General features: G+C 37.0%; 1 protein-coding gene across 1 annotated transcript in view; it reads left to right on the forward strand.

The window, feature by feature from the left end:
- magi2a (membrane associated guanylate kinase, WW and PDZ domain containing 2a) overlaps nucleotides 1-14,536 on the forward strand; it is a 312,951-nt gene that overhangs the window by 182,507 nt on the left and 115,908 nt on the right. Inside the window, exons 5-6 of the mRNA XM_036577226.1 lie at nucleotides 4,712-4,949; nucleotides 12,266-12,345. Coding sequence (XP_036433119.1) covers nucleotides 4,712-4,949; nucleotides 12,266-12,345 — 318 coding nt within the window. The remainder of the gene's footprint in view (nucleotides 1-4,711; nucleotides 4,950-12,265; nucleotides 12,346-14,536) is intronic.

A 14,536-nucleotide genomic window follows, 5' to 3' on the forward strand; every position in this document is an offset into this window, starting at 1 on the left:
CAGGGAAAATGGAAATAGGGAACGTCTCAGAATAATAGTCAAAAATGGATGCTGAAATGCAAATTCAAGAAAAGGTCACTGCTTCTGTCTTTGTTATTCTTGGATATTCTTAACCCCTTAAAATCCCAGGTTTATGACATACTAAGGCTTATTACTCAGTAACTACATGGACTGCAATGCAAACTAGCATTAAGCAGTTAAGCAGTAGAAGTAGTAAGTAGTTGAAGTAGTGTAGTAAAACTTTGGGCCAGCTGGTGGGCCCTGGCCATTTAAGAGTTTAACTAACTAGAGATGCAGCACAGGTCTGCCTCAGGGTGGCAATGTACCAAATTGGTATAGCCTAGCAGCTGGAACTATACCTCTGAAAAACCTAAATTACACAATATGCCATAATATATTTGTAAATCTGAAAACTTGCCCAATTTCCCAAGAAACTGCTGAAATTGAATGTGAATTGTTAGTAATTTCTCAAACCAAAGACCAAAGAGGAGATGTGTAAGAACGCTCTTAATGTGTGGAAAAAGGCAGTGCCAAGGAGCATTTTCAGAAGAAGAGTTGTTAAACCAAACATTATGTTGCCATTGAAACTAGCATCAGCGCAGCTATGGCAAGTGAGTTAGCAGCTAGCCAACATAGGACCCCCCCAAATACCAGGGGGTATTTTGCACCCTTAGAATTCTTTACTCTGTGATATAAACCCATCAAAAACACAAAAAATGCCATTAGTTGTGCTTATAACACTACATAGTGCTTTTTTTGCAATGCCTTTTGTAAAAAATGCAATATAAATAAACTTTGACATTAATGACTATTGGACATCACCAACTAGAACCAGGAACCAGAAACTTTTAATGGTTTCTATTATTTTTATTCAGCAGGGTAGTTCATCAAAAAAAATCTACATCGTTAATTTCACCCTTAATCCAAAAGTAGTTGATCAGCCAAAACATGTTTGATGTTTGGAGTTTGCTTCTTTAGTTTTGCACTTAAGCTACGAGGCTAATGCAGCTAACAAGTAATGGAAGTTTATACCCTACAAAGTAGCATGGTGCTAACTGCTAACTGTGCCATATTGTTAAGTAATCTCAAATAGGCTTGCTTATGTGATTTCTGACACTGTGTGACATCCTGTTATCTATAAACATGTTCAAAAATGATGGCTGCTACTTCTATTTTTAGATATGTGATGTATTTTTGTCCTTATTTATAGGTAACAGTGCGTCATACAGTGTCAAAAACCACATAAGCAAGTCTATTAGAAATTACAAAACAGCTCAACTTGGTTTGAGAGTTTGTGATGGCTTAGGAATGCAGTTAGCGCTATGCTAATAGGTGAGGTAGAAGCTTCCATTACTTGTTAGCTACATTAGCCTAATAGCTCCAGTGTAAACCTAAGGACAAAAAAGAACAGAAACTTCAGACACTAAACATGTCTTGGCTGCATTTGGGGTGAAGGGAAATGTGTAAAACTGGACCTTTCGCTGAATTCTTCCTTTAACACCCAGAACTGGTGGTGCTCTGTGCTAAGAAGCATGTGTGAGATTTTGCTGATGCAGTACGCATTTATCTACTTTAAATAAATCCTCTAATTTATTCTGTGTGCAAATTGTTCCAGCGCTAGCCAATTAATCGCTTTTTATTTATTAAAAGTGTTGAATCTATTTATTAAGGCGATGAAATATAAATACATTTGCATGTATCATGATTAAGGTGGTAAATAATGGATTCAATTCCACTGTAGCTGTTTAATCTGAGTGTATCGCAGATGCTGCTAATCCCACAGGAGCTGAGTTGTTACCAGTATACAGAAAGCTCAAAGACAGGGAAACAAGAGCTGTATCATTTTGTAATACCCAAGAATACAAAACATTGCTTAACTAAGGAGAGGATTCTGGGCCAGATTCTAAATCATAGCAGTGAAAATTACAATACACAAATTACATCTCTTTTGATTAGTGATAGGGCTGCATGTTTTGGTGGAAAAAAAGCTAATTGTAGCAAAACAGATTTGCCGCTTAAGAAATAAATGCTACATTTGTTTCAGAAGTAGATGTAATCCACCCTGAAAACATAGAGGAGGTGGATGTAATTGGTCTCAGAAGCTTCTTACAGAAATTGTCCATGAACGCTTATATTATTTAACCTGAGGCATTTATTATTTAACCTGAGGCTGGTTAGCTACGTAGTAACTCTAACTGTCATGTTTCTTAAGATGCTGTTTCTTTGAGGGATTAACATTAGCTAGATAAGCAACATAGTGACATGTTTTAGTAACATTAAACATAACACTTTTCCAAAACAAGGTTATATGACAGAAGCATGTACTGTATCTATGTTATTTAGCTAGCCAACATTAATCCCTCAAAAAAAAGAAATTGCATATAAACAGTATTGTGCAAACATTTTAAGTACCTGAGAAAAATTAGACTTAAACTATTTTTCTGGGCAGTGTGAGTTTATTTGCTCAGATTTTACATTTTACAATGTGATTTTACATAACTTAATGTGTTTGCTTGACTATTTCAAAAGCTCTCTTTGAGGAAGGCCAGTAATAATTGTAGCTAATATTATATTAAATATATTAAAACAAATCAGGTGTGCTGTTGATGGAATTTAACAAGTCAGTGTGATAGCTTGAAGCATCTAGGATAAATCTGGAACCAAAATATCTCAAAAACCTTTTTTTTTTGTACTTTTTACTGTGTTTATGTCTACTTGCATTTATTCTAATGATATATTGTGTTTTCACAGGCAGAAAGATGCTTATAGACAAGATGGCTTCACATAATGTGGTTAGGTACCTAAGTAGGATTTTGCACAACACTATATATATATATATATATATATATATATATATATATATATATATATATATAGTATTGATTGGTTCCACATTAATCCTGGATGCATCCAGCTGTCACACTGGCTTGTTAAACTCCATCAACAGCGCACCTGATTTAATTTAATGAAGGTCTGATTAGACAAACCAGGTATTGGATGATAGTTACAATTATTGCTGCACTTCCTCAAAGAGAGCTTTTGAAATGGTTAAGCAAAGACATTGAGTTATGTAAAATGACTACTTATTGTATTAATACTTTTTAATTTATATTCAATTTCTTTGTTTCTTGAGAGATTAATATTGGGTAGCTAAATAACATAGATGCAGTACATGCTTCAGTTATATGGGCTTGTGTCGGCAAGTGTTATGGAGCTCCATCTAAAACCTCTGGGATTAGTTGGGGTGGCATTTGTTATCCAGAACTAGTCATCTAACATCAGTATCTGACCTCACTAATGCTCTTGTAGCTGAATGCAATCAAATCCTCACTGCAGTGTTTGAACATCTACAGTAAAGAATTTCCAAAAGAGTAGAGGCTATTACTGCAGCAATGGAGGGACAAACTCCTTATTAAATCCCTTAATTCCAAACCTTTAGACATATAGTGTATAAATCAGTGATGTCAATGTAATGCAATTACATATTACTACTGTATTCATACAAGGAGTAAACACACATAAACACAGTCAGAGCTTTGATGCATACACAGCATCCTCTGAGCTTAATGATGTCTTTTATGAGTTTGGGTTATGATCTACAGCACCACTGGTCAAGCACAGTTAAAATACACCGCTAGTCATAAAGCTACTGACTGCACTGCACTGCAGAATAGATTATAATTAAGCTAACATAATTACCTTTGATAGAGTGTCAGAAAAGAGAATCATATAAATCTTATAAATTGAGCAGCGGGATCTTTTTTTAAGTTACCACATTTCTATAACTTCACTATAAAAGTGTATAGGTCAGCTGTATGGTTTAGTGAGGCGTTATATTAAATTTAAAAAGAGGCTTGTTCAATTCAATTATCATTCATCAGGAAATGAGTCAATGAATGGTTCAATCATTAATCATTTTGATTCAATTAGATAGTTTTGTCATGATTCAGAACTGCTGTCAAAGTACACAAATGTAACTGAAGTAAGTATTTACACGGTAGTTAAATATTTACAATTAAAATAATTCAGTGAGCTTCAAAAGACTTTGACAAAATGTAAAACTGGAAGTAAGCTTTTTAGATGCATTGGCCTCGAATGTGATTTCTGCTGTCACTGTGCTACAGACTGTTGTTGAAAGAGACAGATGAGGAGTGTGGGATCAAAACTATGAAACATACTTTACAGCTTTTCTGACATGAAACCCGCTCTTTTCCACTACAATGCTACTGAATCCACGATAACTAACTTAACGTGGCTAGCTAATGTGCTTCATTTAAAATCAGCTAGATGAATCATTTTGAATTGATTAGATCCTTTTGTTATGATTTAGAATTGTTGTCAGAAATACACTAAATACACAAATGAAGCTGAAGGAACTTTTTACTAGTTAAATAGTAGTTAAAGCGTTTTTGGGGTTTGTAGGTTAGAAAATACCCTGAGACAGCTAGATTTTAACAATATAACTGTTAAGTTACATTACACACATTTACAGTAACAACATTTGCAATTTCTTAATTCCAACTAGGTGACTTAAAATTAAATAATTGTGAATGTTACGTATTATGGTGTCAATATTGGCAAGTACTAAAAACATGTACTCATACTCCTCAGTCTGAAAAAACACGGTCTCAATCTATACCTGGTTGGGATGATGGTCATATATGCCATTGTGTTTGTCTGTCTGTTGACGCTGTATTTATCTCTTTTACAGACTCCAGTGAGCAGGAGGATAAGAGTACAGATGCTTCGGGCGATTTGCCCCCCGCAGCTTCAGTCGAGCCTGCCCCAGACGGCCCAAAGGAGGAAAGTGAAGCCCCTAAAACTCCACCAAAATCCCCCTCTAAAGCGCTGGAGAATGCACAGGACAAAGCACAGGACGCGGAGTTGGGGCCACTGCCTGATAACTGGGAGATGGCCTACACAGAGAAGGGAGAGGTCTACTTTATAGAGTAAGTGTGACACTTGTTGGATAACATTGTGGTGCAACATACACAGAATACATCTGCACAAATGTATCAGACACAGTGGTGTATGCTGGGGTTTTGAAAGTGGTCCACTACCTAAAATTTTCCAGCCAGGAGTGGCTCTCTGGTCAGAAATGGACTATTGATGAAGGGCTAGAGGATGGCTAACACAAACATCAAAAGATAGTCTACAGTCTCTAACTGTACCTGCAAGAGAGGAGTTTCAGATAAAGCAGCCAGGCAGTGTTGATGTGTATAAAAACCCCAGCAGCAATGTTGTGCCTAATACTAGCATCACATACACTATAATGATCACTGCCATATCAGTATCACTGCTGTGCTGAGTATGATCCACCAACCAATAGTCTTATGGTCAGAAACTAACCAATGATGAATGGAGTAGAGAGGGGCTGACAAATTGTGCAGCAACAGATGAGCTACAGTCTGTAATTTTACACCTTTGTAGTGGACCTATAAAGTAAATGGATCTCATAAAGTGAAGTGTTAGTGTTTCTAATAAAGTGGCCAGTGAGTGGAAGTATAAGGTAGGTGTTTTTAATAAAGTGGCCAGTGAGTGAGAGTACAAGGTAAATGTTTCTTATAAAGTGGCCAGTGAGTGAAGGTACAAGGTAGGTGTTTTTAATTAAGTGGCCACTGAGTGGAAGTACAAGGTAGGAGTTTCTAATAAAGTGGCCAGTGTGTGGTAGGTAGGGGTTATTGGAAGCAAAGTGTAGGTGAATGTAATAGACTGGCATCTACTTGGAAAGCAAATATATTTAACTGTACAATGTGCTATGTAATTGCTTTCAAATAACTGCATAATCTAAATCAAATGCATAGCAAAACAACAATAGAAGTCTGAGGAGTTCTAACTGGTAACTCTCATAATGCATCAAGCCTAATGAAACATATGAAAACACACATTTTTTCAACTGCATGACAAACAGCACTCTTCTTTCAGTCTTCCCCTAGAGATCCATCTTCTCTTTATCACCATCCCCGGAGAAACACAGCACAGCCACACACACAAAGCAGGGATTGCTTTTAGCAAGGATGCATTTCAGAAACTTGGCAAGCACATGAAATTGGGCTTCATTTAGAGCTACAGATAACTCATAGAAGAGCACCAAATCAAAGAAACAACACAAAAATTAGATTTTTTTGCACCAAAACTATGAAGACCAGAAGCAGCATGATTTTTTTGGAATTTCACTATGTTACTCAGAATGTGTACACACACATACAGACACACAAAAGAAGAAAAATCTAACTGAAATATTTTCAACAAACAAACAAAGATATCGTTTTGTTGTTCAAATGTACAAATGTTGACATTTCACCGAGTTTCACCACAAAACCTAGCAGTTTTGCTCCTACTGAGTGTTTGTAACTGTTTTGGTTGCTTTTGAAGATGTTTGCTCCACACCTGACAACTCTAAATTTGTTTTGCTGTCCAGTGTTGACCAGAGGAGGATGTGTTCTCCTTTTGAGTCCTGGTTCCTCTCCAGGTTTCTTCCTCTTGCTCTTAGGGAGTTTTTCCTTGCCACTGCTGCCATTGGCTTGCTCATGGGGGCTTGGACCTGGATTTTTCTGTAAATCTGCTTTGTGACAACTCCTGCTGTAAAAAGTGCTATTTTAAAAAAAACTTTGACTCGTTCTGACTTCACATGTGTAAAACAAGTACAGACCTCTGTACAGATAATTAGACAATAAGGGGTAGAATTATTAATGTTTCATGCCATTGCAAACCTTGCTTTGACATTAAAAATGACTGTTCCAGTTTACTAAAAAAGGGCAACAGTCCTTTGAGCCTGTTTACACTTGCATTAACATGGTTAACTTTGGTTGGAATTCTATTCATACTTTTGTCTTACCTTTTACCTTTTTGTTAAATGAGCTAAAGACGTGTCTCTGACCACCTACAATTTTGAGTGATCCGATTGTAATCCAGTTACAGTGCGTCCTGGGGTGTTTACACCTGGCTTTTCATGTGGTCAAGTGAAATCCAGATGTCATCCGATCACCAAAAATGCATGATTTGCATGAGGTGTAAACAGCCTCTTTAGTGCCCATAACATGAGCAAAGTGGTAGTTACTGCTCTCTCGTGCTTTTGCCTCTTTGTATATGAATTTATAATAGTTTCTCTCTCAGACTGCAGAATATTGTCAGAGATTATTGTAATGAAGGACTAATTCTGATTTACTAAGCTTACAGTAAATAATAACTGCGTGTTATTTGACACCTATAAAAAGCTTGTGTTATTTTTGGTGGTAGCGATTCTGCCATTGTTGTTGCTGAGAGACAGAAAAGGAGAGAGTTTAGTACACACAATGAGTTATTTCTGACTTTTTGACAAATACAAACAAAAAAAAATTGCCTGTCAAGTTTAGCTCAAACCACTTTTATTTCATAAGATGCAATAATGTCTTGTTTTCTCATCTTAATGACACTTTATGTCGAAATAATCACACAATTTTTCAAACAGTAATAACTTGTTATTTTAGAAATTATTTTGACCTACTAAGTCAAAGTTTTGAGAAAATAAGTAATTATTTCAACCAATGACATAATTACTTATTTTCAGTTTGAACCAGGATCAGAAAAGGATGAAAAAAAGAAACCTTTCATCTGTGTCCCAAATCACACACTTCTATAGTTTACATACTACACTAATAAGTGCACTTCTAAAAGTAGTGCATTGTTTTTTACAAGCTATTTAGTGCTGTGTTATATAGAGTGGGACACAGCCCTTTTCTGCTAACTGGCTGAAACGGGCTTCCATATGAAAAGCACTTCAGTCAGATAGGGGTTTATATTGCACTACTCATACGTTAATTATAAAGTTGTGCCTGTGTTCATTTGCAAGGATGGTACTAGTAGACAACCTGCTAAATCAGCCACCCCCACCAGTGCAAAGTGTTGGTCGACTGTCAGTAATTAACTCCTCTTTTAGTAAATCTGGTCCTAAGTCGGTTTACCATTTTAGTTGTTTCTATGCCATCGCCATTTATAACAGTGATTGGGTTTATGTCGCCTCTGGGGTGAATAAAAATATTGCCACTGTTTCATTGTTTGTTTCATTGACGTCCAAATAATTTCCACAAATGGCATTTAGGGCCTGATATATTAAGCATTTGCACCAGTTTTGGTCGCAAATCAGAGCATTCAAAGTTATACAAGTACAATATTTTGTAGTGCACTAGCTGCTGCATGTTTTGCTCTAGGCTCATAAGTAGAGGCTTTCCACAACTGTTGGATTCTATAACTTTGTGTAGTTGTTCATTGGCAACGTTTAACCTGTTTAGTTCTACATTTCATTTTCTTGTGCATACATTTGTGTGTGTGTACGTGTTTGCATGATCATATTGACATTTTGACATTAACATCAAGTATTTTAGCTCTATGCTAATGAGAGATGACACTTAATGAACATACGTCCTACACAAGTTATGTAGTAGGACTATGAAAGTAGCACTCTATGAAAAATAAAACAAAGCTGGAACTCTCTACCTGTACAATCTTTTGAAAACGATTCAGTCTGAAATGTTGTGGTGTGAGCCAAGGATATTAGCTTACTGTCTGTGGTGACTAGGATTTTTCATAAAAAATACATTTTCTGTAGGTGGCTTTGTGAGTTTTCTCACTTGTAATGAAAGTATTGGGTTCCTCTGTAATTTAGAATAAATGTCACTTTTGTGCTGCTTTGTTTCCAGAAGGCACCAAAGGATGAGATATAAACTTTGGAGGGACTCTGAGCACTTTTTTTACATTGTGAATATTGCAAAAGAATTCAAGAACTTGCATATATAGATCGATATAAATGTATCTTTCTATCTGCCTATTGTCAAACATACACTGAATACCCAAGTGAGAAACAATAGAGTAACCTTTTGGGGGGACTTTTAAGTTTGAATACAGCCTGAGAATTTATTTTTGGCCAAAAATGAGCATATACATTATTGAACATTCAAAAATGTATAAAATGTAATCACCACCCTCAGGTCTAAAAATGACCCCAAAATGCAAAGATTTGGACAGCTATCTATCTATCTATCTATCTATCTATCTATCTATCTATCTATCTGTCTATTTTTTGGGTGTTGTTAGATACTTATGTGAAGCACAGTAAAGTCACTGGAACATACAGAACTTGAGTGGATTAATGTGGTACGCCTACTGCCGAGGATGCCTTCTCTGTCTGTTCCTTACAACCATCGGATTCTGTAGTATCCATGGTCTGTAAAGAGAACTACAACTCCCATGAGCCTCTGGAGGAGCTCCTGTCACTGTAGGAAACTATGTCTCCGTCCAATGGATTCTTGTTTCTACACCCGACATCCCCGGAGTTCTAATGTCTCACCTGCTTGTCATTACATGTAATCAGTTCAGTAGTAAATAAGGCCAGGCTTTCGTTCATTGTAAAGTATTGCCAACATCTCTAGTTGCATAGCGAGCAAGTCTTTGTAGGCTATTGCTGATTACCCATGTATGCCCCTTTTTCACCTTTTCCTGACCTGTCTTTTGCCTTTGCACTTTTGCTCTGTTGTTTTGCGTTTCCGTGTTTGACCCTCAACTGTGTTTTTGAACCTCTTTTTGTGATTCTCCTGTGCTGGATATCCTGCTTTCTGGCTTTGACCTTGGACTGTTTTGACCATGATTGTTGTGTGAATCCCTTAGCCTTAAGTAAAGCCCTACCTTGTGTTTTAACCTGCGAGAATCTGATTCATTCTGAGAGCCTGACATAAGCCTTTTATAAAACCACAACAAAATACAACATGAGAAAATATTCCAAAGTTCAATTAATGATTTAAAGTTAAGTTTAGGTAAAAAATCTAATTTAGATTTTGGTATCCAAATTATATGTCTTTAGTTTAGCACTGGAGCTATGAGCTAATGTTGCTAACAAGCATGAGAAGTCAATACTCACCCATATATTTCCCATAAATACTTTCCCAAAGCTTCTCTCAGCCTGCTCAAACTGCATTGCGGTCATTATTAGGGTAATGCAGACTTGTCAGTGTGGTTTAGGACACAGTGTGACTTACTGTGAACTACCAAAACGAACAAAACTTCACAGTATAGGCAGCTGGGCAGCCGTTTTAGACAACAGGTGTTAAATTCCAGTACTTATTCATGAGCACACAGGCACATCAATTCATGAATTTTGTGAATGTTTTTTTTTCCCACCTGAACATTCTACAGAGGTTTTCAACTGCCCAAACAAACCTCAGCTGCCTTGCAGATTTCTTCCTCATTTCTGTTAAGCTTGTTCAACCTCACAAGAGCAGCTAAAAAAACACACATGTGGGTGGATTTATGGATTCTTACACACACAGAACAGTGAGGAGGATGATTCAAGGTTAAGTCTGGATCATGGTGAGCCACTGTGCACTGGGTTTAAAGCATCAGTGGAATCATCCTCAGCCCCACCGCAACAAATTTACACCCACTGTAGCTGATACATTAGCACAAAGCTGATTATCTTCACAATGGAGAGACGTGGGACTGCGTACCATCAGCTGGGAATCAAACCTTTGACCTGACAAGCCACAGCTGAAGTCTCAGGCTGCTGAGCTGAGTTTAATGCCTTTTAGTCAGTCATCATGGAGCTGAACCCAGGGGTTCAGTTCACTTCAATTAGTTTTATTTGTACAGTGCTTTCTACACCAGACATTGTTTCAAAGCAGCTTGTCGAGAAATGCAGATCAAGTACCCTAACAAGCATCGCCAAGGGAGGCAGTCTCAGGAAAAACTCCCTAAGTGCTTGAGGGAGACCCACAAACCAAATACAGAAAGGAGGAAGAAGCACTTAGAGGAACCAAGACTCAAAAGGAAAAATCTCATTAGGAACATAAAGAAGAACCACTGAGAGGAACCAAGACTCAAAAGGAAAAACTCCCTAAGAGTAAGAGGAACCAAGTCAGTCTCACTGTAAGAAAACCAGTATACCTCCACCATTCCAGGCCAGCCCAAGTGCTGTCCTCAAAGACAGACAGCACAAGCTTATCGGTAACGTTCAAGTTTAAAAATGGGAAGTTGGGACAAACTCCAGACACCGATCAGTGAAACCCAGCAGAGGAGGATGGATGTTGGCTTTCACATTCAAGTTCAGCGCAACCACACACTTTCCAGCATGCCGACTTCGTTGTGACTCTCTACCTCTGAGGTTTTAATGCCGCCACAAAGTGCCCCCCAGTGGATGAAGTGTGTAATTGACAGTGTACTGTCTAATAAAGTGCTGCCTTACTTGTCCCACCACTTGCAGTCCACAGACTCTTCTGCTCGGGGAAGGGGAACATTTTATAATGTGGGTTGTGACCCCTTCCCGGAGCATATGAATCTAAAGATTGCGAGCGTGTTGAAAGAGCATTCAAAGAGAACTCAGTCAAAACTTGGTGAAGGATGTGTGTTCCAAGGCTGTGAGTGAATTATGTACTGTTGATTATTATACAATTGATTTTGCATTTAAGACCTAAACATTGATCCAGACCTTCTTTTTTGAGCGAGTACGTGTGAAGTTAATGCGTAAAGACATATGATGTGCTAAAAATCTAATTCAACCCAACACCTCTAAAGTACTATTTCAAGCTTTACAGGCTAGCTGATGTTTTTACCCTGACCATTGCTACTTCTTTCCGTTTTAACAAATATAGTGGCGCTTTACCAACAAGGTTTAAGGTCAGTGATGATTCAGGCATGCAGTTAGCAGCATGCTAATCAGTGGGGTAAAAGCTTCCATTACTTGTTAGCTAAATTAGCCTTGTAGCTGCAGTGCACTAAAGAAGCAAACGTGTCACATTTGTGGTAAAACTATCACTGAGGACAAACTATTGCTTTAAAGCCAGTCTGGAATCTGATGGCCTGACACTGACTTGCCCTTCAGCTAGTATGATCTGTGATCACTTTCTTTTAACAAACTAGTGACTTTGAAGAATTAGACATGCAAATTTATCAGCGAGTGCTTTTGTCTTTTGTTTTTTATCTGTGCTGCTGTTTTCTTTTTAAGGGTCTTTGCTATCGTTCTCTTTCTGTCTCTTCCTGTTGATATCTGTCTTATCTGTCTCTTCCCGTTACGCCTTATCTCTCGCTCCATCTCTCCCCTCCCTCTCTCTTCCTCCGTCTCTTTCTCGTTAATGAGCTAATTAAAAGTATCGATTGCTGTTTTGTAAACCTAAACTCTTTTTTTTCTCCTTGTTTCAAAAGTCACACAGGGGAATTTCACTCTGTCTGTTTTTCTACCGCAACATACTCATCCTCGCTCTCTCTCTCTCTCTCTCTCTCTCTCTCTTCCTCTGCACAGTCACAACACTAAGACCACGTCCTGGCTGGACCCTCGATTAGCCAAGAAAGCGAAGCCTCCAGAGGAGTGTAACGAAGACGGTAAGTGTGTTTATCTTGTTGCTTTACATTTCTGCCCCTTTAAATTTCTTTCTTTCTTTCTTTCTTTCTTTCTTTCTTTCCTTCTTGCGGAACTGACAGTTGGCTAGCTTTCCATCATCTACAAAAGAAAGCAGGAAAATGTACTTTATTTTGTTCTTTCTTTTTAAGAAAACAAATTGTTCACTCTGTATGCTTAAACATAAAGTAACATGACCAGTAAATGTAAAACAGAGAGAATAAATCAATGTATATATCATTGCTGTCAGAAAAAACACTTATCTTCAAAATAGTTATTTAACTTTAAATTTAATAAAAAAAATAATAATAATTTTAAATCTTTTTCTATTTTTGGGATATTTCTGTTGGTCCATTCATCATGAAATGTTCACACAATGTTTATGTATATAAACCAGTTGCACAACATTATATATTTATAGAAGATTATTATACATTATATTCATATATATATATATATATATATATTGCTGCTGTTAGGACAAAACCTTGTATTTCCATTTTTGTTGGTTTTTTTTTTGTTTTTGACATAATTTGAAAATGCCTATTGCCCTTGACATTGTTTGTAAATTTCATGATTTCCTTTTAACTATCACATTAATGACTTTAGTAAATACAAAACATGGAAAAACACACTCACTGCTCCACTTCACATATCACTCAGAAGACTTTTTTTTGCGGAGTACTGCATTTCTATGTCTTTCTGAATGCTAGTGATGATCTCTCTCTCTCTCTTTCTCACTCTCCTTCAGCTCAGTTCAGTTTAATGTAGCATGTCTATGTACAGTTACAGTATTGCTGAGGCATTTAAAAGGTTTAGAAGTCTTTCTAATGAAAAAAGTGGTAAAACATTCTCTTTCTGTCGCCTTATCTTTCTCTCATTCAGTCTGCTTGTCTACTTTCTCTCACTCTCTCTCTCTTTCTTTTGTTATATTTTCCTCTTTCCATCTGCCTATATCTCTCTCCTTCCCTTTTCCTTTATCTTTGTATGCCTCCATCACTCTCTGACACTCTTAAATCTGCTGCGTGTCTGTGTGTGTGTCAGTGTTAGCTGATTTGTCAGCTGATTTCCACAGTTCAAAGACCTGTCAGTGTACGCTGTGAAAGCACTCATCACCAGCACAACGCTGTGTGTGAGTGTGTTTCTTTGTTTTTGTGGACTTTGAGAACACAAATGCTTCTCACTTAAGTAAACCAGAGAAAAACAGAATGAAACTACTGGAAGAACAAAATGCTTTTGTACAGCACTCAGCCATTCAAAGTTAAGAACTTCTATAATGTTATATTTTTGGAGATACAAGGTGGTGTTGCACCGATGATGTATATGTATATAGATGTAAATGGGACATATTATTATTCATACATATAGATACTTACATATGTGGATTATTCAACTGAATTGTTCAAAGACCAATTATTTGAATGTTTGGGTAGTCAAAGTTTTAGCTAATTCTGATTATTACTCAGTCCATGGCTAGCAAACACAGCTTTGAACAATTTTACACACAGAAAATCCTAAAAAAATAATTAATTGCAGAAAATGTTTTCATAGTGACAGTTTTTAATGATACATGCTTGTTTTCAGAGTTTAGGACACATTTACTTCAAAACAATGTGATCTAACTGCTCACCATGTGGCCATTAAGGACAGGGATGCAGTCTCACTTCCTACTCTAAAATACAGGAATGTGGCTAAATTAAGCCTCTGCTTATGGACTTAAGCCCTTTGTGTTTAGGTAGTGAAATGAAAATGTGGGAGTGTTTTTATTTAAAAATAAAATTAAACTTATGATAAATCTAAAGTGTTTAATTTCACTTTCATTTCATTAGATTTATGTCCTAAACTCTGACTGTAGGACCAGAGTTACAGCTCTGCAGCTCTCTCTTTCTCCCTCTCTCTGATAGAGAGAATTCCCTGGTAAGTATGTGAGGTAAAATGACATACACCGGGTGTTTCGGGGGTGTTTCATCATTCAGTTCAAGCTCAGGATTCTGACAACAAAGCTGTTTAAGGTCAGATACAAAACACACAAAAGCAATACGCCCAAAATCAATACGTCCAAAAACAATGCATCTAGAACCAAAATGTCCAAAAGCAAAAACAACAAATCAAGTGTTAAATATCAAATAAGTCAAGTTTCAAATATCAAATATTAGATTTTTTTAATGATATTTC

This window comes from Colossoma macropomum, unplaced genomic scaffold, assembly GCF_904425465.1.
Source record: "Colossoma macropomum unplaced genomic scaffold, Colossoma_macropomum, whole genome shotgun sequence".
Lineage (NCBI taxonomy): Eukaryota > Metazoa > Chordata > Actinopteri > Characiformes > Serrasalmidae > Colossoma > Colossoma macropomum.